General features: G+C 32.0%; 2 protein-coding genes across 2 annotated transcripts; both read left to right on the plus strand.

Moving 5' to 3' along the window:
- The first annotated feature begins 2,057 nt into the window (after positions 1-2,057).
- LOC110039409 (monocopper oxidase-like protein SKU5) lies at positions 2,058-7,269 on the plus strand. Its single transcript, XM_020744456.1, has 6 exons — positions 2,058-2,097; positions 2,338-2,704; positions 2,978-3,343; positions 3,435-3,513; positions 5,464-5,663; positions 6,996-7,269. Exons 1-6 carry the CDS (start codon positions 2,058-2,060, stop codon positions 7,108-7,110), a joined length of 1,167 nt encoding a protein of 388 aa, XP_020600115.1. The 3' UTR covers positions 7,111-7,269.
- A 2,113-nt stretch (positions 7,270-9,382) lies between these two features.
- LOC110030073 (Golgi SNAP receptor complex member 1-2) lies at positions 9,383-25,859 on the plus strand. Its single transcript, XM_020732626.1, has 6 exons — positions 9,383-9,734; positions 11,901-12,097; positions 19,247-19,336; positions 19,420-19,491; positions 24,823-24,952; positions 25,703-25,859. Exons 1-6 carry the CDS (start codon positions 9,599-9,601, stop codon positions 25,798-25,800), a joined length of 723 nt encoding a protein of 240 aa, XP_020588285.1. The 5' UTR covers positions 9,383-9,598; the 3' UTR covers positions 25,801-25,859.
- Positions 25,860-26,222: the final 363 nt, after the last annotated feature.

Consider the following 26,222-nt stretch of genomic DNA (forward strand, 5'->3'; position numbering starts at 1 on the left):
CTTTAAAAATTCAAAGGTTAAATAAACATTGTCCAGCCTATAAATTTTTGTTCCCAAACAAACTCATTTATTGTTCAACAAGAAAATTATTAAAAACTTAATATTAATAATATTATAGCTCATATCATATATAATATATTATTCAAAAAAAAATTTGATTAACTATACTTTTTTGCTTTTTTATTTTTTAAATTAATTTAGTTGTCATTAGCCAATATACATATTAAGTTGATGTGATTATTTCCTATTTATTTATCTAAACTAGCTTATCTACACTTATTTATATTACTTGATTGTAAGAAAGTTGCTTGTAACTAGTATCGAATTATTTTTAACTTACGTAAAATAGTTTGATACTAATTTATAATTTATTCATACCTCTGTATTTAGATCTATAAAACCATTTGTGAGAAAATTTATATAAAAAGTTAAGTATTTAGAAAAATAAACTTGCATCACAAGTATGTTGAAGTTGACTAACAAATACATGGTAAAGCATTAACAACCATTAAAAGCAATAATGTAACTAATGAGATCCCAACCACAATGTGACGCAGCAAGAATCAACAATAAATATGTAAACTTTAGTATAGATTAGAGAGATGCTAACAAAAGATGTTCAAATTAAGGAATCAGGTGTCAACCATTTGCAGATAACATATATTTAATCCAAAAAACCTATGCTAAAAAAAGTAAAAACTTAAGAGCAATAAATGTTTAGAAAATAAAAAGTAGCTTAGGAAGTAGAAAAAAGTTTTTGAGCATGCCTGTATGTGGGTGCATAATTTTAATGCCTGAGAAATTTATAATTTAGAGGCACAGCTACCAGAGCATCAAGTAAAACCTAGGTGGGAGAATAGTACCATAAATAAACCAATGCATTCGATAAACAACTTGAACATGGTTTGATCGATATTCGATTGAGTTCGTTCAAAGTACTAAATAAACAAATTTGTACGTCTTTAAAAACTCGAAAGTTAAATAAAGCAAAATTAAACATTGTCCAACTTGTAAATTTATTTTGTAAAATACTTCATTTTTTGTTCAACAAGTAACTTGTTAACTACTCGATATTAAGTTTGATGATACATCATATCATATATAATGTACTATTTAAATAAAATTTGGTTATTTTTTTTTTATTTTTCAAATAATTCATTTATCATTAATCAATATGCATATTAATTTAATTTGGTTCTTTCTTATTATTTATTTAAATGAACTAGTTGTTTGTACTTATTTATATTATTTTATTATAAGAAATTTTGCTTGTAACTTAGATTATCATATTTAATTGATGTAAAATAGTTTAATAATAATTCAGAATCTATTTAATTGCTTATCTGTTTAGATTTTTAAGATCATTTGTTTAGAACTTTATATGAAAAGTAAAGCACTTATTCAATTGATTAGGTCATTTATTAACTCCGTAAAGTATTCATTCAATTAATATAGACAAGCCAAGTAGTAAACAAGTATAATTATTAAAAATTTAAACAAGTCAAGTATGAAAATACATGTGAAAGCTTGTCGCAAGCTTGAGCTGAGCATGTACTTAAAAAATGATCAAGCTAAGTCCAATGCACGACAAACCCAATTATAGTCCTAGGGATTGGTACACATCTCCAACTCATTATTAAAAAAATTTTCAGCATAAATTTCCTTAAGTTGTGCATTGTTCAAGCCAGATACGCCATGCACTAGAGGTTCAAGGTGTTGTTTTATTGTGCATTGTTTAATGTTGACAACTATGATTTTATTCCACTCCCATTACATTTAAAAAGCATGCTTAGAAATGAAAAAGATTATCCATAAAACAAAATCCAACAAATAGCACAAATTATCAATTTAAATAACACAAATTAATTTATCATATAAACAGTACAATCATATATGTTCTCAAGACTAGAGAAAGCATCAAAATCATGAGTTAATCAAATGAACTGAACATGATACATCAAAATAGCAATGACAACCATTAATACCAACAACAAAACAAAATTAACAAGACTCACTTTTTTTAATTATATCCATGCACCTAAAAAATACATTGCAATATGGCAGGAATTGATTACGAGACCATCAATGTTCATCCAGGTGAAGGCACTTTCTAATCAGTCTTCTTTTTATTAGTTAGGTTGCCGAAGATCCTTTGGAGAAATCAGTATTCTTGTTTTTGACAAATCACGGTTCTCTGATTTTCTGCTTTTCCTTGTTTAAACGAATGTTTTTTGGAATTTGTTCTCAAATGACCATCAAACAGGTAGGTAAGATCCAAGAAGAGCCCAAGTAAATCTTCATATCACGTTATTCTGATGGTTGTTTTAACTGTAACAGGGAAAACTTATCGATTTCGTGTCCACAATATTGGAATATCTACTTGTTTGAACTTTAGAATCCAATCCCACAACCTTCTTCTTACAGAAACAGAAGGATCATACACAGTTCAGCAGAATTATACCAATCTTGATGTATTTGTTGGGCAGTCCTACTCTTTCTTGATTACTACGGATCAGAATGCAAGCACTGATTACTACATTGTAGCGAGCGCTAGGTTTGTAAATGGATCGAAATGGGATAGAGTTTTAGGGGTTGGAATCCTTCATTATTCGAATTCCAAAGGCAAAGCATCTGGTCCTCTTCCTGATCCTCCCAATGATATTTATGACAAATCATATTCTATGAATCAGGCAAGATCAATCAGGTTTGTGTTGAGCTTCTTTGAACTTGTTTAATTGGGAGAAGTTTTGGTGGTTATTGTATAACAACTTTAATCATCCTTCATTGATCGTCTGCTTATTTATTAGAGATTTGCATCTGTTCTGCTTCGTTCCTCTGTGGTATTTTTTTCTGAAAATGATCCATATGGATACAATTTCTTCGGAATTTGCATGTGAATAATTTATTAACATTACTTGGGTAAGCTAAATTTATAATTTTGATATCTTTTGTTTGAATATTCTATAAATATTTTCAGGTGGAATGTGACTGCTAGTGGTGCCCGTCCAAATCCCCAAGGTTCTTTTAGGTATGGTTCCATCAATGTGACCCAAGTTTATGTTTTAAAAAACAAGGCACCTGTGCTTATTAATGGAAAGCTTCGGGCAACACTCAATGGGATTTCTTATTTACCTCCTGAGACACCGTTGAGGCTAGCCGACCAGTATGAAAAGAAAGGAATTTACAAGCTTAATTTCCCTACCAAGCCACTTCCAGGACCACCAAAAATTGCAACTTCTATTATTAATGGTACATACAGGGGTTTCATGGAGATTGTATTCCAGAATAATGAGTCTAGAGTTCAGAGTTATCACCTGGATGGATATGCATTCTTTGTTGTTGGGTATGGACACTTCCGCTTGTTAGCTTATAAAGTTTTCATCTTTTTGCACAATCTTTTTATTAACATAAATAAATGATTTTGAAATATGTAGGATGGATTTTGGAGAGTGGGCTGAGAATAGTAGAGGCACATATAATAAATGGGATGGTGTTGCACGTAGCACAATTCAGGTGAATGGTTTATGTTTCATTCACTTTGAGTGGTTCAATTTCATTAGCATCCATCTAAAAGTTCCATTTTAGTTTTTATCATATATATTTCTATTTTTACTTTTAGATGGGGCTATTGTAGTCTGAGAGTTTATAAAAGTATTAAATTAGTTTCCATACTATTATCATGGGGGCTTAATTAGTCCTCATTGAGGACTATTTAAACCCAATATTAAAAAAAACACTGAACTAAATTGAAACTTTTATAAATTAAGGGACTAAAATGGACCCTTACGAAGAACCAGCAAACAATTTTGACACTTTTCTCCTTAATTTATTCCAATTGATAAACGCTCAACAATGTATGGAGAGACCTTTTTGTTGCTTATTGTCCTCGTTTTTTTCCTAAGTAATGAAGCTTTCCATGATATAAAATCCACTAACATATCTTCTGCACAAGATTATCTTGTTTATTATTATTGTTGACCTCCATATCTATTTTGCTTGACGAAAATGGTAAATATCAGGTGTGATAACAAGCTAGTTGGAGCTAACTCACCTCAGTTGTCATCGAAGCCATCTAAATGATGCTTAATTGTAAAATAAACCGTGTGAGTGCATTCAAATCATTGAGATGAAGAAAACGAGCCTATTTGCGTCAGAATCTGGATTTGTTTAGCTTGCGTTGAGAGATCAAATATTCATTTTATTTGAATGCTATATAAATTTAACATATATCTATATAATGTATATGTATATTCACTAAATACAAATACACGTATATATGTTATCTTGACGATATTGTTTTAACTAGAGTCGATCAACATTTAATGAATGTTTTCCTTTACAACTAATTCTCTGAAGATAATATTTCCCTTTATAGCCTCCGCACTGAGCTCAACCCAATTAGCTTCAAACATGTTCACGACATAACTCAAGATGTTGTTTGGTTAGAAGCTAATGAGTATTTTAACTATTTCTGTATTTGGTGCTGATGAGGTTGTTTATTTGGAATGAGTTAGTTCGAGTTAACTTTATATTTTATAAGCACTCACAATCAGGGAGGATGAATGCATGATATATACGAATTAAGTCCCCACCTTGTCTTATCAGTTCTTCGTTTGGCGTGCGTGCTGCTCAAAATGGTTGGATTGGATGTATGTTTTTACTAATGGTACTATTGTTGAGAACCTTACCTAGTCATTTTCTCATTTCATTATCTTTTAGACTCATGCCTGTCACAACCTCTGCCTTGCAGAACCAGCCAAAATTTGTTTGCATATTTGGAAGAAATTGGACCAACAATCTCAATCCAAATCAATACTACAGTAGAATGTGTAATATGCGTACTTTCATTGATCATAATTCTTCTTTGTACTATGGCTTGATCATTCAGAATGTTTGATCATATTATTAGCAAATTGGAGCAACAGTGCCAATCCAAAATATTGGTTGAGCATAATATGTGTCATTCAATACCTTTCGTTGATCTTAAATCTTCTCTTTATTACCTCCTAATCATTCAAGTCTCATTACAATCTGTATTCCATGTTTAAATGGGATAATCTGATAGAATGACTTTTTAAGGTTGATAAGTTATTCTCTAACTATAATTTGTTTAATGAACAACAATTTAATTTATAGTTACATGTGTGTATGAATAGTTCGTTATTGTGTTTGATGTCTTTAAACAAATAATTGAATTCTCGGAATACTTTTATATTCTCTTGAGATCATCAAATCAGTTTTTGGAGATCAATATCTGAATTGTTTGAGGATATAATAACCCAAATTTGATGATCTCCAAGTAAATAGATTTTCATTTAGATAAATCCATTACAAATTTTATTTGATTAATCATATATTTCATTGATCTCAAAGCTAACCCAAATATTTTGAAATTCATTCTGATCATTGATAAACATGAGATTTTTGCTTCAAAACATCAATTTTGTGAATTTATTATTTCAGGTTTATCCAGGAGCTTGGACTGCTGTGTTGGTTTCACTTGATAATGTTGGTACCTGGAATTTGCGCTCGGAAAATCTTGATTCGTGGTACTTAGGACAGGAGACCTACATTAAGGTTTTCAACCCTGAGAGCACAAACAAAACTGAAATGCCTCTACCTGATAATGCTCTTTATTGTGGACTCCTTGACGACATGCAAAAGTAAATCTTTGAATCCATTCTTTTGTTTCTCAGGGTTTGTTTGGCATCAATTTAGTTTTTTTAAAAACATGTTTATTCAGTGTAATTTTTTAGTGATCATATGTTTTTTTTCTAAAAAAGAAACGAACTTGTTTTTGAAAACACTCTAAACAACATTTTGGTGTTTTGAATGTTTTTTAAAACAATCATTCTTTAATCAAATAGACAAAATGCTTTGTTTCAAAGCAAAATATTAAGAAAATAATATAAAAACAAAATATAAAAAACAGAAGTGATTGTTTCTTTTTTTAATTTTTGTTTTGTTTATGTTTTTTATTTGAAATAAAATATGTTTGGTATGTTTGATTAAGACATAGTTGTTTTTGAAAATATTCAAAACACCTAAATGTTTTTTTGAATGTCTTCAAAAACATGTTATTTTCTCTTTAGAAGCAAAAAATAAAAAAAATGCAAAAAAAAAAAAAATACTCCAAACAAATATGTTTTTAAAAACCGAAAGAAAAACTAAATTGATCCCAAAAATGCCCTTATGGTTTGTTTGGGGCGGCTAGTCGCTTTTAAAAGGAATTCCTTTTTTAAAAAATTAGTGTCAAAATAGTACCTTAAATATTAAGATGGTGCCATTTATAGTCCCATGTCTATAAAGGTGTCAAATTAGTTTATAGCCTCTTTTAATTTGGGCTAAAATAATTTCCAAGAAGGATTATTTTAGCCCCCATCAAAAGAGTTCAAAAGAGTTTGGGAAACTAAATTAACAATTTTTATAAACAGAAGTCCTAAAACTACTAGAACAAAGACTTGGAAAACCATATAGACATTTTACCCAAAAATTTACCATGCTATGGTATGCATGACTATAAAAGTTGTTTTAGGCTTATGAAAAAAATAATAAGAAAATTATAGCCAAATAGAAGTGTTCGAAAACAAAGCCAACAAAGAAGTCATAACTTTGTAGCTCTAGATGCCAGTAACAGGAGTGCATAGTTGCACGGCAATATTTTGAGAGCATGCAAGTACAAGTTGCGTGCTCGTTGTGTACTCTTAAAGAATGGAGTACAAGACGAGTGTACAATTGTATATGTTCTCTGCACCTAATAAATTATTCTCGAATAAATTGTTGCAAGTCATAAATTTTAGGAAGATTTACATACATATCACTTAATCCTTAAGTTAACATAATGATACTTTTTAGGGGTGTTGGGTAGCGCCTCATTAACATGATTTATGTTCGAATTTATTAAATCCATCCAAACATAAAATAGGTGCAAGTTGCATAGATTTATAAAATTCTGGATTTAAGGTCTGGATTTTATCTTAATTTCAATGTTTCAGGCAACAGAAACCTCATGGGCAGGCGTTGGAGTACTCATCAACAACCATTCGAGGAGGAAGTGCTACGGTTTTTGCAGCGGTGGCGCTCTTAGCTGCACTCCTTTTCTTGTTTTAACATTAGACTCTTCAGATTGCCGCGAAGCTTATATCAGTGTTATGTTTTTTTTATCATTATTTTTTATTTCATTTTTTTTTTTTTTATTTTGGATTTGTAGGAGCATGATTTATCAGCTGGGTTTTTTATTAGGTTATTTCAGTGTTCACGGTGTTTCTCTTTTCTTCTTATTTATGAAGATTTTTTTTTTTTTTCAAGTTAGCTGATTTTGTCAAGTTAGCTGATTTTGTGGTGCTGATTTTGTGGTAATGATGGAAATTTTATTTATTTTTATTCTTATTTTTATTTTGGTTCAAGCAAGTGGCCGGGAGATTATGGTCGGTTGAGAAGCTATTTTTTATAACTTGCATAAACTATTTAAGAAAAAAACCACTTTTTATTTTGTACATGAGGAAATTTCAAATTTTAGGGGGCACAATTGTCTATTGTGGACATAACCTGATTTTGCCCATGGGTGGCTGGTTAGGTCGCGGGCACCGTCAGGCTGGGAAAAAATTTGCGTACATAAGACGTACGCAGAGCTGCGTACGGCTGTAACCTGCAAACAGGGTACGTAACCTGTTTGCAGGGAGGATTTTAGGAGGTTATAACCGCGTTATACCCCTGTAACCTACCTGTACCTTCGAGTAAGTTCCGCGCTTCTGTTTTCATATATAGGTAGGTTACAGGGGGTATAACGCGGTTATAACCTCCTGAAATCTTTCATGTAACCTGTTTGTACGCAGCTTTGCGTACGTCTTATGTACGCAAATTTTTTCCGTCAGCAGGCTGAGGGCTGAGGGCGTAAAATTAAGCTTTTCTTGGGAGGTAATTTGTTTGTTTATGTGTTTTATTGTTGTGTGTTTGTTTATGTTGTTGTAATTGACTGGGGTTTAATATTAAACATTACACCAAGAGTATCACAGTTATTAGTTCTTTTAAAAGTGAAGCAGGTTTCTTAATGCATAATTTATGACATTGAATTGGTATAAATATAAATTTTAAATTTTAGCTGTTAGATATGTAAATACATTAGATGTGTATTATGTGTGAAAATTTTCCTTTCTTCAATGGCAGTTCAGACAACGAAGTTTGAAAGGTGTGCTGAATGGTACATATTTTCCATTTTTATTGTAGTTGAATGATTAATGTTAGAGGAGTGCAATGGAATAGGAAATATTGGAAGCGTTAAGTACTTCTCCCAAATTTAATTAGAACCAATTTAAAAATAGATTATTTGATATTATATTTTTTCTATATTAAAACTCTGCTATTTTCTGTATAAATTTCATGGCCCAGGCACATAAAATTTAATTCAAAACCAAAATCTTAAAATATAGAGAATAATATAATTGACTAAACTTTAACTTCAATTTAAATAATAATAATAATTACAAGCGTTCTTTTATTTAAATTCATACTTCAAGTATCTCTTTAGCGAGAACACCACCACATCCTATTTTTGATGTCTTCTTCTACCACACCAATATCCCAATTTAGCCTTTACAACATCTTGACTAGTTTTTTGTAAACATCATTATATTCATTAGGTAACCCTTAATCAAGGTAGATGCTCATGTTTGTACCTTCTATCATACTTATTTTTTTCTACAAAGAAGTTTAATCAATTCTAATTACTAAAAAATCTTTCTAACAAGCATATAATGATCTTATTTTATGCCTAATAAATCATGATTTGTCCGTGAGTCACACCTAAGGAACAAGCTATAAGACACAAGAGAGTAGGGGTGCTCCCAAGTAAGGTCCGGGGTTATTTACATGAGAGGGTAATTTGATATTTTATCTCTCCTTAAATATCTGTTTTACCCCTCTTAAAATATTAATTTTGACTCTTTTGAAATATCACTTTGTTCTTCGTTGTTCTAGCCCCCCTCAATGGGTTGAGCGCAATTTATCCCCCCTTTAAAAAAAGGTTGCTTCTCCTTCTGCGAGAGAGAGAGAGAGAGAGACAGAGAAGGACATAATAATGAACTTCAATTTAAATTGTTGATCAAGCATTTCTCATGAAATACTTCTTCTATTTTTAGATGAGGGAGTACAATATATGAAGCTACAATATAAAAACTAACAACAAATGTTGAGGCTTGACAAGCCATCACTCCTAAGACATTGTCAATACTCGATATTATTCTTCATGATATTATGGCTGGTACAACTATCGAGTCGTGATAAAACTTGAAACGGGTTTGAGTTTCTTTCAACTATTAATGTTAATTTTGTAATTAAAATCTCTATGGCTTAAAGTAATTTAATTCTGATCTTTTCAGCCCTTTCTAAATGATTGTCGATCTCTAAAACTACTAAACTGGGACTGACGGGAAGATTCGAAGAGCGGAGGGAAGCGAAGATTCACTGCCGCAGCATCTCCACTGTTTCTCGTTAGGGATTCCTCTTCTTGACCGTCGTCGGAGCCCGCAACTCTACCACGCGTGCCCTTAGGGTAACGCTAGGGAGAAGAAGGGTATAAGAAGAGGAAGTGGACGTCGATATGATGGATGCGAGTCTAGAGCTTCAGGAATCCGGTTGGGAGGAGCTAAGGAAGGAGGCGAGGAAGATCGAAGGGGAACTTGACATTAAACTATCTTCTTACGCCAAACTCGCGGCCAGATTTTCCCACTCTTCAGGTATTCCCCTCTGCTTCCCGGGTGCTAGATCTAACCACCAAGGTGGCGGTGAAAATGGTCCGTCGATGAATGTGATGGCTAGAATGGGGATCCGAATTTCTCTATCTTCCATAGCTTTGCCTGTTTTCATCTGCAGATGTTGCACATTGTATGCTTAATTTAGCTGTTTAGGATATCATTACGTTGGTGATATATTTTTTTATTGAAATCCGCCATTCCATACTGAATTAATTTGGGTCCGGAAGTAACAGAATCAAATAACTCAAAAATCAATCCTAAAGCTATCAAGTGACATTCTTCAAATATGAAAAGCCTTCATGCGAGGAATCCTCTTAAATAAGAAAGTCTTCATAATCCGAGATAGATCTAATGACAAATTGGAGCGACAGCTTCATCTTACATTTGGTTCATCTAGATGTGAATATAACGAGAGTGTATTTTAACATGCAAATACAATGTAAAGGTGTTCATTGATCGTTAATAAAGCACTAATTGTTTTAGTAAATAATTGCTTAAGATTCATAATAAGGTACAAAATATTATTAGTTTGATAATGATCATGATGAATCCAAGGATGAGTAATATACCATTTGAGTTTGATTATTAGTTTGTAAAGCAACATATTATTTATGTTTTGTGAATAATTTCTTCTTTGAGATTATTTATGATTATATCTCTTTATGAAAGTCTAAGCACCATTTATTTTTTATTGATCGCTCTAATATTATATGCTACAACAACTATGATAGCTTTGTATCTCAATTTATTTTCTTGCTCTGCAATCATTCTTTTGTTATTCTTCATATATGTAAATGTAGCATAAATCCTCAAAAATTTATGAGCGGTTTTGGGATTGTAAATGGTTAATTTCTTTGATAAAATGATTTGTAAAGTGCCCCATAAAAGCTGAACAAGGCAAAACCCTTAATGACAATATATGTAATTAACATATCACCCTCCTAGTGTAAATGTCAAATTTTATTTTAAAATAGAAAGGAAATGAATAAAGTAACACCGTGTTGGTGGAAACATACAAAGTTAATTCTTTTTATGGTATGTATGCTAAACTTTTAAAAATCCTATCTCTACTTATGTGACATTTTTTAAGGAAATTTTGCTTAGATATTATTGATTTGTTAATAAAATGTGTATGATTTTTCTATGATTTATGCTAATTTTATAACATGTGTATAGTGTTATGCTGCTCTATGGATTATGGGGACCCTTATTCCGCATTGCGTTATTCATTATTGCTAAACAGGAGCTAGAAATTAGGCACGATTGATTTAGCATTTCTACTAGTACCCAACACGTTTAATGGAGGAGAACTCCTAAAATTGATGAAAAATAGCTAAGGATAAAGCTAATGTTGATGATATGATGCTTACACTTATCCCATGAATGTAACATTTATAAATTATTCTCTTTATTTGTTTCTTTCTCTCGCTCTTTAAATTGATAATCTTACCTTTGATTGGATTTGGTAAAATTTTAATTGCTTCTCGGATTTGATAAATTAAGCTAAATTAAAGATTAACTCATAATAAAAAGTCAAATTTAAGCTGTTTGGTGGGAAATTGGGCTGAATGCAACTTTAATCCCTAAATTCTTGACAGCCAAACAATTACAATCACATCATGAATACATTTCTCGTAACATAGCTTCCATTTGTTATATCATTTTGATTTGGTACAACTTTATGACTTTTGGTGATGCATTCAAACTTTACATGCTACTCATATGACACAAAATTTAGCCCTTTGAAGGGATGGTGGGTGGGTGGGTGAGGATTTAACCCTATCAAAATTCATGTAAGGCTTTTTGATATGTTAAGTTCTAAGTTCTTATTTTCTACAAACAATTTCTATGCTTGGAGCTAGGTGGACATACTCATGTCACATTTTTTACATTAAAATTTAATTTGGGCGCGGGGGCTTGGAGCTAGGTGGATATACTCATGTCACATTTTTTACATTAAAATGACATCTTGTTCTTATTTTCTACAAACAATTACCATGCTTGGAGCTAGGTGGATATACTCATGTCACATTTTTTACATTAAAATGACATCTTGTTCTAATTTGGGGGCTCTTTATTTGCTATCTTTCATTTTGTCTGCAAGGAAACAAAAAACATCTTCCTGTTGTTTAATTGCCATTTTTCTAGGTATTGTGGAGATTGGATCACCTAATATTGGACCAAATAGGTCTTGGAAGTCTACTGAAATGGAAATAGAATCCTTACTAGAGAAGTTACTAGACATTAATGATTCCATGAGCCGATGTGCTGCATCTGCAGCATCAACCACATCTATTACACAGAAGTTAGCAAGGCACAGGGATATACTGCACGAGTACTCACAGGTAATTTTGGTTAATTTATTTTCATGTTAGCCTTACTTACGAGCATATTCTAGATTGGAGTTTGTTTGTCTATTTTTGGTGAATTTCTTGTCAAATGTGAAAATTTCAAGTACAAGGAATAAAATTAGGGATTTTATCTAATAGACGAAATGAGCATGAGCGTTAGCTCATTTGTACTGTATGCCTAGAAAGGTAACCAAAAATACATCTTGATTACTTCTTCATGACCAATAGGTCCCTTGGCATCACTTGGATAGATGGACACATATAAGTATGCTCCTAGTGCTTTCAATTGTCCTGATTCAAGGAAAACAATGTAACAAGTTCATGCAAGTAGAAAAACTATGAAGAACATCTTATTGATATCTAAGCTAAAATTGAGCATACGTTGATCACTATCTTAAGCTCAAACATCTCTTGCATGAGTTTTTTAGTTGAAGTTCTAGAACCAAAGGGACTATGATATTGTATAAAGTAAGCAATTCTTGTTTCACAGACGTTTGAAATAATAATTATATGGAAATGATGGCTTCTTTCCTTCTTCCTATGAAGGTTTTAATTATGCTCGAAAGTTTGAGTTAGCTGAATGAATATATGGATTTTTCTCTCCTTTGTTATCACCATTTGATGTTGGAAAAACTCATAATTTTTGGTAAGACATGCCTCATAAGGATCCCCTAAGATCGGTTTGGGTATAGCTTGAAATTTCCTTATGGCAATGGCCAAGTAATGCGGCACTATCTAACTAACTTTAAAGGTGTTATCCCAGTGCTCTATTATATCCTAGATCTATGATGCTAGCAGGTTTTCATAACCTAACATAGTTGTATGGATAGCCTAATAAAGACTTATTTATATGAGCATTATATTATACACTCTCAGCATGTAATGTACGAAGTAAACATAAGCACTTACTGATGTGGAGGTCCTGGAGTACTTCCAAGCATGGAATCTTAACTTTACCCATTCGTTTCATGATGTAAAAAAGATGGTGACACATAAATTGAATGACACGTGCCAATAATACTATTTGTTGTTAGTTGGAGCACATCTTGTTCTTCATAACTAAGTTTATCGGTAATTCTATTTAGAGAGTTTTAATCATGTCATAACATAAAGTAATGACTTAATAAGTAGGGTCTTATATCACAGGAAGACTTGTGTTTCATGTAAGGTTTTTTTGAATATGTTGAGTATAAAGTTCTTATTTTCTGCAAACGATTACTATGCTTGGAGCAGGGTGGACATACTCATGTCACATTTTTTACATTAAATTTTTTTTAGGATGTTATGTATAAAGTTCTTATTTTCTACAAACAATTGCCATGCTTGGAGCTAGGTGGACATACTCATGTCACATTTTTTACATTAAAATGACAGCTTGTTCTAATTTGGGAGAGGGGAGGCGGGGGTGAGATTTAACCCTATCAAAATTCATGTAAGGTTTTTTTGAATATGTTAAGGATAAAGTTCTTATTTTGTCACAATTACTATGCTTGGAGCTATGATTGTGGAGGCCGTGGAGTGCTTCCAAGCATGGAATCATAACTTTACCCATTCATTTCATGATGTAAAAAAGATGGTAACACATAAATTGAATGACACATGCCTTAATACTATTTGTTGTTAGTTGGAGCATATCTTGATCATCATAACTAAGTTTATCGGTAATTCTGCTTAGAGGGTTCTAATCATTATGTTTTAGCATAAACTAATGACTTAATAAGTAGGGTCTTATATCACAGGAAGACTTGAGTTAAATTCACTTGGATGATGAGAGCAAGCAAAAACCTTATTGTAGATGTTTTTGCACATCATCATTTCTAGATGTTATGATAAAGGATCTCACAAGCAAACTAGCTCAGAGGATTAATGTTTCTTGATCTTTGCTCATATGGGCTATATAGGCTATTGGGCAGCAAATATGTTCTAATCTATACTTGAATTTGTTTTGCTATCTAAACTCGTTCATTAAATAATTTGTTGACTCCTGCAATTTTTCAAACTAAAAATTTTAATGATATCAAAATAATATGAATTGTGGGGAAAAGCTCTTTATGAATCAGTTTGGTTAACATAGTGAACTTTTTTGTTTGTTGTTGTAAATACATCATGTGAATATTCGTGTGAATCTTAAATAAATTTAATACTATAAACATATTAGTGCATATAGTTATATATGGTCATCCAATGTGGTCCAATTCAACTTATCATTTTGTGTTAACTAAAAATGCCACAATGTTAATAAAATAGATTTTTGCATTGAATTTTCTAAGGAATTTATTCATTTTTTTAAAAAAAAGGCATATTTAGATGCCATTTAATAACTTAACTTAGAATATCTCATGACAAATTAATTTGTGAACCAGTTTGATTAATTCTTATTATTAAATTTTTGCAAACAAATCTCTCTCAAAGCAATCACGATCTTTTTTATGGCAATCATGATTTATTTTAGCTAGTTGCATATAGTGTTGAGAGCCTGAGTGTTGTTCAATTTTAAAGTTTGCTACATGGTGAAGCGGAAGGGATGGTGTCTTGATTCTATATTTGAAATTCCTCATGCAGTAAGTGATTATTTTTATTGGGTGCGTTATATGCTAAGAGCGCATCATATGACAATCAGATGAATTCTCTAGTAATCATTGCATCTATGTTTGATTATTGCAACTTACCATATTTTTTTTAATCCAGTGTATGGTAAAATAGTTGGATGGTACCATATATACTTTCTTGATGGGCTCATATAAGATGACTATTACTTTAGGGGAACTCCAAGCTATATTTAGTTTATCTGTTTTAGGGGATTACTATGAGGAATGCATCTCGCAGATTCTAAGCTTTTTGTCATCGAATCACCAGTCAATAAAGGAGAGGGGAATTCATATTTTCATCCAGTCTCCTTTAGACTAAGTACATTATAACTACTTTTGCTAGTTGAAAAGAAAGGAACACAATCACCTTGTAGTTGACTGTTTTAAATGTCGAGGCTGAGAAGTTTAAGCACTCATTTCTTTTTTTGCATGACTTTATGACCCCTTTAGAACTAGATTTCTTTTGATTGAAGAACTTGTGGAAGAAATTGTTGGATGACTATGGCACCGAAGAGGGGGGTGAATTGGGATTTTTAAAAAGTTTTAATAATTAAAATAATTAATATTATTTTTATACTATTTTGCAAAGTAAAGCAAATAGTAGGCAATTTTTTTTCGTGGTTCGACTATCAAGCCTAAGTCCACACCAGACAACTCTTGGTCTAGAAATCTATTAAATTTGAGGTTTACGAACAAATCTCACTTCTTCAAACCGAAGTTGTTTACTATCTAAGTACTCTTTTATATGGGCTAGTACAACCAAATATAAATACAATGATTTTTCACTAAGCTGAATGGCTTATATAAAGAAAAAAACTTACAAAATTTATAGATTGTACAAGCTCAAACAAGTTTGCAACACAATGATCAAACAATAATTTGAGGTGAATTTTCAAAGGGCTGATAATCACCCACAAATTTCTTACTAACTTTATGGATGTAGAATTTAGCCATTCAAAACTTAATATATGATGCTAAATAAGTATTTGATTCGCAAATAAAGATTTTTAAGTATTAGAAAAGATGAGTAACATATGAATAATAAAGATATATTTAAAATGAAGAAAACAAACTCAAAGTCTTTAAGAAACTTTGCTTGATTGAGTGCGTAGAGGACTCCAAACTAAGGAATGTAATCTTGAAAAGATGCAAAGCACTTGGAATAAATGAACTTTCTCCTAAGATTTTTTTACTTGAAAAGAAAGAAGAAAGAGGAGAGCATATGCTTGAGTTTTTAGAATTCAAGAGCAGCAACCATTTCATGAAGAAAATGAGGTTATTTATAACCAAAAAGTAATTTTAAAGCAATTTTACTGCATAATATTATTCCATCATTATTTAATCGAATAATAATATAGTATTCAGTAAAAAAATAATTTTTATTAAGATATTATTAGATTCAAATGGCTTGGTAACATCTAGACAAAATAGGGAAGTCAAACAAAACTTAAATAGGTTCAAGTGAGTGTATAATGACTAGCCAGCTCAACAAAACAATAGCAATGTTTGAAAAATCATAATAAACTTAATTTTATTCCAAAGTACGTTATGTCACAACCTATCAAATAGTATCTACAGAAGCCAATAAGGTTATTGGAATAATTAGAAGAATTGAATTCTATAATGGTAATAAAATATGGGTGAAGAACAAATTCTATTGTTTTTATGACAATTCTTAAATGTTTTAATCAATATTCCAATAATATTAGATAAATTATTTTAAGAAATCATATAAATTTCAAATATATTAAAATAAAATTGAATTTCTACTTTGAACATCTTCATTATATTATTTTCGAAAATTTATTGTTATGTAAAAGTGTTTAAGAAAATATTAAAATTATGAAAATTATAATTAAACATTTAAATATATTGATATATAATTTTATTTTATTATTCTTAATTAATGATTAATTAAGTGAATATATCTAATTGCTTGCAAAAAGCAAATCATGCAAGAAAATTTCTATTATTTCTTATATAGAGCTCCAAGCTATCCATCTTGATTCATCTTTTATTCATCTATGCTCAAATCTTGATCTATCTCTTGCTTGCACGTCTATAAAATCAATGCACTTGAAATACTAAACTTCAAGCAAAAAAATAAGCCATGCAAGAAAATTTCTATCATTTTTTTATATAGAGTTCCGAGCTATCCATCTTGATCCATATTCGATTCATCCATGTTCAAATTTTGATTGAATCTCTAGTTTGCATATCTATAAAATCGATGCACCTGAAATACTTAATTTAAATATTAGATCATCCAAACATACTTTTGTTATCATCAAAGTTAATATAATAGATTATGAGGCTCACAAAGCCAGCATAAATGTTTGAGCTTAAGCTATAATTGATGTACATTCTATTTTTGTTCGAGGTATCAATGAAATGCTCTTGCTGACTTTTCTTAAAAATAAAAGGGGTATGAGATCTGGCCGTTCCTGAATGCACCGATCTTATGCTCTTGGTTATTAATTCAGAGTACGAGCTCTTTACTTTACTTAGCTGGCCAACTATAAAATTTTTGTTTTTGGCATATGTTGAATTTAGTCTTTTGCAATTCATGAAAATTAAGGGAGAGCCAATGCTGTTTTATTCTCATTTGAATTGCTAGTTTTGGCTATTATGCACTTGTTTACCTAGTTCTGTACAACACCCTTCTTCATAGCCTTTTTGGATGTCCTTTTACATACACTGAATGATGGATTCCTTTTGTAGTTATTTTTATTAAATATGTCATGTGTTTTTTCATTAAACTAGTAATAAACTTCTTTTGTTCACATTTTCATCCAAATCATCATAAAATTCGTAGTATTCATCATTTTTTTTTATTCCCTCTAATGTTTATAGGGAGGCCAAGCATATGCAATGTCTAAAGCAAACATGCTAACAGATTTAAGGCTAAACACTCAAAAACTAAAATAACATATGATATGGCAAGAAATGACGTAATGAACACATTGAGTAGTAGTCTTGTTGGCCTGTGATCTTCTTACATAACATTCTTTATGGAGGATGTTCCAATCCATTCTTGTTATAAGAGGAAATAAAAATCTAAATTTCTATATTGTGGTGCAAAATAAAATACTTATTATATCATTTTATATGTTCTATCTGTAATTTAACATATATAGACATTAATCTAGATACGAAATGAGTTTAGGTGATCAGATGTTGCAGTTTAGGGTTTTTTTTGGTCAAGTGTGTTAGTAGGGTGCTATATTCCATTTCTATGCATATCGGTTTTTATGTTTAATACAAAGCAAAAAGAAAATGCAAAGTAAAGTTTTGAGGGATTTGAGATACCCTAAAGCTTATGTTATCACCGCATGTGGAAATCACCCAAATAAGGCAATTTCAAAATCTTGCTATGTGCCCACTCATGATTTCCAAATCCCACACTTTACCCTCACACAATTTCGGCGCACGATCATCCACTGCCTGCTGTCGCCCACGTTTGTTGCTTGCATATGCCCTTTTTTGCGTATCAATGCATTTGAATTGTATCACAATTAACATAAAAAATATTTTGATGCCTTTGATTTACCTGCAATTAGACAACTACATTTTTAAAATGCATGCATTTCAACTACCCTATGTTCTTAAAATGCATGTATTTTTTAAAATATACGATCATGCGGTTCCTCAATTTATTCTACTTTCTGGAGTTTTTCCTGTGGAGCATTTCTCTGCCAAGGTCACAATTTTTCCTACCCTTTTTGTTGTTCATGCTTTGACCTATCATTTTTTAACTGATTTTAAGATTTTCTATATCTGAAGCACGAGGTAAGCCACATGGACTCAGTTATAAATATCATGCTATTTCTATTTGAATCCATATTTCCCATCTCATGGTTCAATCTATCGAAATGCACATGCCACGCTGTAGATTGCTTTCTAACCTAGAATTTTTTTTTATTTTTTTTCTTAAAGTCGCTTGCCAAGGGTCATTTAATATTCTCATTATTCTATGTGGAGTGGAATTATTCAATAATCTTAAAATACAGAGTATTGTTGATTATATAATTGATGTTGGCTTACGTGGCTAATTTTAAGATTTGTTCCGTATGATCTCCCAATCTAATTTTATCCGATTAAAAAAAAATTCAATGCTATTTGTTATGGTGAATAAATGCCTTTCAACTACATTTCTGTGATAATGCTCATTACACCTTCATCATTTTCATTTCACATGATGCTCGCATCCACATTCCAGAATGACATTTTTTTTTTGGAAGATTTACATACATACCACTCAATTCTTATGCATTTACATATCTAACACATGAACTTCAATTTTTACATACATACCATACCGCCTTAGCTATGCATGAAAATGTGTATTCTACTTTTTATCTACTTTTTAAAAGTAAAAAAGAGGGTATTTTTTGATATGATATGAAAGATTTGGGTGGTATAAACGTAAAAAAGCAAATTTTAGATGTTAGATATGTAAATACATATAAATTAGGTGGTATCTATGTAAATGCACAGCCCCTTTTCTTAGGAGTACCAAGTCTGACTGGATTTGAATGTGATCTTTGCCTTTCAGGAGTTTCGACGAACCAAACAAAACTTGAATTCTTTGAGGGATCATGCTGAACTACTTAACTCTGTCAGAGATGACATAACCGAATCTAAGGTAATGTTAGCTTCTGGGTCCAGTTTGTCATATTTCAATTTTTAAAATTTTGTCTCTACTACTGAACTTTATTTTTTATATAGTCATCAGGAAGTATGTCCCCCAGGGTGCATCTTTTACGGGAAAGAGCATCAATTCATGGAAGTATAAGCCATGTAAGTGTGGGTTATATAATTTTATTTTCTATTTACATGTCTATGATGAAGCTATCAATTTCAAGTCGTATTAATTGTTTGACTGAGATTTATGCATACCCCAGAGGTTTCCGGCAAATGCCAATATTTTAATTAATTAAAAGTGCATTTACAGACATAGCACCCAATTCCAAAACTTTGTTTTTTACTTCTATACCATCCAAATATTTTATATCATATAAATAATACCACCGTTTTAACTTTTAAGAAATGAAATATTCCTTTTCATGTGTGGGTAAGGTGGCATGCTTGTAAAATTAAAGTTTAGGTGTTAGCTATGTAAATACATAAGAATTGAGTAGTATGTACGTGAATATTCCTTTAATTAATTAAATTTCCCTGTTAAAGTCAGGGATATTATGCACTCTAAATTGAATTTTCTTTTGGCATGCTACCTGTGGACTGCACCTTCACCAAAGAGTGATAATCCATCATGGATTTATATTTGAAATAAAGCTGTTTAATTTGCGTTGCAACTGCTTAGCAGTTTTAAAATTGTTGCATAACACAAGTTATCAGGTATAATTACTTACATTGAATGACCTCGTAGTAAATTCAATGCATTTAACTCACTAGCCTCTTTATATGATTGAGGTTCATGTTATGCGAATGGTATATGACACAATTTGAAAATTCATAAGCCTGTACATATAGGATGCTACAATCATATAATTAGAGAACTTCACTTAAGTGTATGATACTGGTAATCACTCTTTAGTTTTTGGGGCATTTACATACTGTTGAAATTCAAAATAATATGGAATAATATTATTGATATGAAATGGGGGTATCAATAACGCTTACATGAATCCTAGAATAGGAAAGATAATAAAAAAAATAATAGGAAAGGAAAGATATAACCCATATATCTCCAATTATCAATTCATATTAATTACTTAGAGATAAAACAACACAAAACATGAAATAGGAAAGGAAATAACTCAAATTTAAGGAAATAAATTTAATCCTTGTAACTTCTAACATGAATAAATTCTTTCCTAATATAACTTTTAACACTCCTTCAAGTTGAAATATGTTTGAAAACCATGATCAACTTGGATTTGAAAACATTAAATAATTTGCGAGAAGGATTTTTTGTGTGGTAGAACTTGAGGTCTTCATTCCGTTCTTGATAATCAACCCCAAGAGCATTTAGTTGACTGCATTTTCTGCAGTGTTTGTAGGCAAGCAGAAAGCTTTTACAGGTAATGCTGCATGGAAGTTTGCAGGAAAGTAGATAACCAACAGGAAAAGTTGCAGGGTATGGTCTGCAGAAAAAAATAAAAAAAGCCTCGAAGGTAGGCCTTGTTGCAGGAACGTAGATAACTAACAGGAAAAGTTGCAGGGTATGGTCTGCAGTTTTGTTATTGATAATCAACCCCAAGAGTATTTGGTTGACTGCAGTTTCTGCAGTGTTTGTAGGCAAACAGAAGACTTTTACAGGTAATGCTGCAGGGAAGTTTGCAGGAAAGTAGATAATCAACAGGAAAAGTTGCAGGGTATGGTTTGCAGAAAAAAATAAAAAAATAATCAACAGGAAAGGTTGCAGGGTATGGTTTGCAGAAAAAAATAAAAAAAGCCTCAAAGGTAGACCTTGCTGCAGGAAAGCTTCGGAGGAGGGGCTGCTCCAGAAAGAATTCAGGTAGAGGACCTGCTGCAGGAAATGCTCCGGAGGAATGCTTGATGCAAGAAAAAGTTCCGGAGGATGGCCTGATGCAGAATAAGGCTCCGGAGGAGAGTCTGCTATTGGAAGAATTCTGGTGGAGGGTCTGCTGCAAAAAAAACTTTGGAGGACGGCTTGTTGCAGGAATGATTCCAGAGAAGGGTTTGCCGCGGGAAAAAAGTTTGGAGGATTCAATAGAATGCGGCTATACTGTAGAGCAATTGACAAAGCTCATAAATTCTATAACAAATAACATTGCTCCGATAACGAACATATGCTCTTTCGAATTGTCCTTATGCTGGCCAATTTTCCAATAAATTAAGCCTAGCACTAAAGCAGTGACAAAGGCCATGCCTAGACTTTCTATATTGTACCCCAGACTCCATTAAATGGGCCAGTACTTCCATACGCAGATTTTGAATTGGCCATAAATGGATTAGGCATATTCAGTTGAGAAGTGAAGATCAGATGCACCAGGTAATGGCTTGCTAAGCTCTCTAACTAATACCACATTTCGCTTGTGCAATGGAGAAGATTTGTATATCTTTGCAAAATCAATTTTTAGTTTTGCGTTTGGGGCAACAGAACTTGTTTTAAGCATCTATGCTGCTCGGTTGCCTCCATCATTGATTTTTTTAACTCCAGAAAATTTCTCAAAATATTCTATTAGTTTCTTAGAATTCTCGCTCAATGGTCCAGAAAAAATTGCTTGGTCCCCATTTTTCAGCAAAAGTAACTCATCCAAGGATTCAAATATGGCAATGCTTGGTTGGTGGATGGTACAGGCAACAGTTCTTTCTGTGTTGACATTATTTCTTACCGTTCTCTTGACAATTTTAACTGCTCTTGCATCAAGATCTCATGTTGGTACATCCATGATGAGTGGTTGAGGAGGGCCTGTAGAGGATGGGGACTGTCGGTAGAAGTTCTGGTTGCTTACAGGAATTTCTAGCGCCGGCAGGAAGGAGATCCGGATGTAGTGAAAAGACTACAGAAAGATGGGTCTCCTCTAAGGAAGCCAGCAGGATGGATAGGATTTTTTTTTTTCGTCTGTAGAAGATTTTGACGGCTGAAAGTCTGTAGGATGTAGTTCCGACGGCGGTAAAGGTTGCAGGAGGGAGAGCTGGCAGCAGGAGGTCGTGCAGGGAATAGAAATGGCTGCAGGAAGACGCCCCGATGGTCCTGGAAGGAGATCAAGCCTGTTGGAGGGAGGTCCGGCGGCTGAAACACTTGCCGGAGGGATAAGCGACAATCTGCCTTCAGAAAACCTGCAATAGTTCTCCATAGGAGAAAACCTGCAATAGTTCTTCCCTGGAGAAAAATCGGTTGGGAGAAAACCTGTTGGGAAGATTTCCGCGGGTGATAGAGTTGCTGGGAAGATCTCCACAGGAAAGATCTCCATGGGAGAAAGAGCTGACGGGAAGAAAACTACTGGAAGGAGATTTAGCCGGCACTGGAAGGGGTGGGCCAACTACAGGAATTTTCCTCTAGGTATTCTCACGAGGAGGTTGTAGGGAAGCCACGTTGCATATGCTGGGAGATTCATAGGCCTGCAGGAAGTTCCCGGGAGATGCTTTCATAGGAGATTCACTTTCAAGTGAAAGCAGGATTGCCGTCCACAGTGGCCGACTTCAGCAGCTAGTTCCTACGGTGAGGGCTTGCTAAACGAAGTCTCCAGATAGGCTTTTGACAATGTGGAAAGGGATATGGTGTTGATGGCTACCAACAGAAGTTGTCGTTTTAAGCGGCAGTCTTGGTCGCGATAGCTGAGGCAGGAGAAGAGCTTCCCTCCCTTCCTGCAGGGAGGATGACAGGAAGGGAGTCCGGTGGCTCCGGAAGGAGGACTGACGACTAGGGTAGGGAGCTTGGCTCTGATACCATGTTGAAGTTTCGGATAATGCGGAATAATATTGTTGATATGAAACGATGGTATAAATAATTCTTACATAATTTCTAGAATAAGTAAGACAATAAAAAAAAAATAACAGGAAATAAAAGATATAACACCTATATCCCCAATTAATTTATTTATATTAATTACTTGGAGATAAATGAAACAATACAAGATATAAAATAGTAAATGAAATAAATTTAATTCTCATAACTTGTAACAAGAATAAATTATTTCTTAATATAGCTTCTAACACTTACATACCACACAATTCTCATGTATTTACATTTCTAACACCTAAGTATTCATATTTACATGTATATCACTCAAATCCTTAACAACTCATAAGAAATAACACCATCTCTATTTTTTAAAAAGTGAAATGCACCTTTTCTTTCATAAGTTTATGACACCGAAGTGCTATAAATATAAATATCAAACTTTGGGTGTTAGATATATAAATACATAAGAATTGTGCGGTATCCCTTTTTTCTTTTTGGAAGTAATAAATGTTCATTGCATTTACTTTAATGATTTCATGTCAATTTAGTTTTTTGCATTTATTCCATTATAGTTATCGCATCATCATTTATCCCAAAATTTCGGGTATACTTTATTTGGGTTGGCTTTATGATTCCATGTTATGTTTATTCTTGTTGGGCCACACTTGAGATGCTTATTATAATTTGCGCAATCATTTTTTGCAGATTTTAGTAATTCATATGACCATTGATAATTTTTCTTTCTAATTCTTTTATAATAATCCTATCTGTCAATTTTATTACAAAATAGTTTACACCATTTCCTAATTGCCTAAGTCACCTAAATTTGTTTTTTAGTACCTTTTTGACTTGCTGCTTCAGTTTTTCTTTAATGTAATCATTGCTCATTCTATCTTTTATGGTTTTACTATAGAGAAAAAAAAAATCCAAAATGACCCAGGGATTATGTGTATGTAGCCACTTTAGTCCCAGACTATCACTTATCTCCACTTTAGCCCCTCGACTACATGAAATTAATCCCAAATGATCCCTTTAGTTAAGAAGAAATAGGAAATTTGGTATTACTTTGAGGGTACGTTAGGTGCTTAAGGTATTGTGATTTTTCTTTCTAATATTGCACAAACTGCCACAATCATTGCTTAGATTAAGAACTTCACAATAATCTGCTAAAAAAGATATTTTTTATTCATTATAACCTTGTGAATGCTTATAGGTACAAAATTTAATATTCATTGGTACTTTATCCATGTATTGATGAGTTGGGGACTTGGGTTTTACATCAACCCAAATTTGAATTTGCATATAATTATATATTCCCCAAAATAATTTGCAAAACTTCATTTCAGGTTATCTATGAATTTAATCCTAAAAGATCACTTATCTTGCGCACATGTTATCTCATGCTGTCACTGACATTACATTTACTTTTGCAAAAGATTTTATTGGTTCTCATCAATAGATTAAGCAATAAAGAAAATAAAGCATTGTCAACTATTCATTAACTTTCAGCTCGAAAGATTCACCTCACAAAATTTTAAATCAAATGCTTATCATCTTGATATGCCAATTGATTTGATGGTATTTAAAAATTCATATGCCATAAAATCCATCAAAATGACAATTTTATGTTTGTAAATATATTTTCTATCAGAATTACCCTTAATCATAACTCCCTTATTTTACCCCTACTTCTGTCACAGTGTTTGACTGCTCCTAACCAAGCTCTTCTGTTTCAGATTGATGAAGTGATAAGCCAAGCTCAAGCTACAAGATCAGTTCTCGGCACACAACGAGCTTTCTTTGGACATGTTCAGGGTAAAGTTAAACAATTGGGCGATAAGTTTCCGAAGATCCGCGGTCTATTAGGTAATCCAAAATTTTTCTTATATAATTCCAACATACTTTAGTTTGCTTTATTACTATTAATTAAGAATAATTATTGATTAAAACTAAAATAATCATAAAATTTTCTTTGAAATGAATGAATACAATAATTAATTAGTAATGTATTATGTTTATCTTAAAGTAAATTTCATAACTATAAAACTCGTGCTCACTAAATTGATTAAGGATGTCCTTAATTTTTATTTAATTTTCTTTTTGAGTTCCATAATCCCCTACTTTGCTTGACTATTAAGTAGGGGCATTTACATACGTATCACCTAATTCCTATGTATTTTCATATACAAACTCCTAAATTTTATTTTTTATATTTATTTCACCCAAATCTTTCATATCACATAAAGAATACCACCTTTTTGGTGAAAATCAAAATTTTTACTTTAAAGTGTAGTTGAAACAGTGCATGTAAAATTGAAGTTTAGGTGTTAGATATGTAAAAACATGGGAATTGAGTGACATGTATGTAAATCTTCCTACTAATAAAGAAAAATATTGATTAAAAGTATTATTATCATAAAATTTACTTGGAAGTAATGTAATAGAATTTTTAATTAATTGGTATTGTATTGTGTTTATCTTAAAGTAAATATCATAACTTCAGAACTCATTTCCTTAACCTAAATTTAGTTTTCTTCCTTAGTGTCTAATCTACAGTTTGTCCATGAAATATATTATTTCCTTATAACTATTGTATTTCTTTTTTTTGTGGTGAAGGTGCTATCAGAAGAAAACGCTTGAAAGACACGCTTATCCTTTCAGCAGTCATCGCTGCCTGCACACTATTTCTAATTGTCTACTGGCTTTCAAAATAATAGGAAAGATTAGTCTTTTTCTGCTACAAATTAAAGCTTGGGGGCAAATTATTTATTTATGTGGTTTTGGTTTTTTTGCCTATCTAGGAAATAAAAGAAAATTATTGGAAATAGGTATTTCTCTTCTTCATTTCCATGTCTGCATAATTTCTTTTTTTTTTTTTTTTTTGAGATGCAAGAGTGTATAGAATCTGCTATTAGTTTTCTATCATAGGGATTCTAAGGGATGATTTTGCAATGCAAAGATTCTAGAGAGATTTTTGTTTTCAATGAAGTTGAATATTTTGTAACAGTGTGCTGATACTTTCTCTTCAAAATACTTGTTATGTGAAAGCATGCATCATTTTTACTTCTCCTGTAATGTACTGCTGATTTACTATTTTATTAGTAAAATTATATATATATATATATATATATATATA

The sequence above is a fragment of the Phalaenopsis equestris genome, unplaced genomic scaffold (assembly GCF_001263595.1).
Source record: "Phalaenopsis equestris unplaced genomic scaffold, ASM126359v1 Scaffold000002, whole genome shotgun sequence".
NCBI lineage: Eukaryota > Viridiplantae > Streptophyta > Magnoliopsida > Asparagales > Orchidaceae > Phalaenopsis > Phalaenopsis equestris.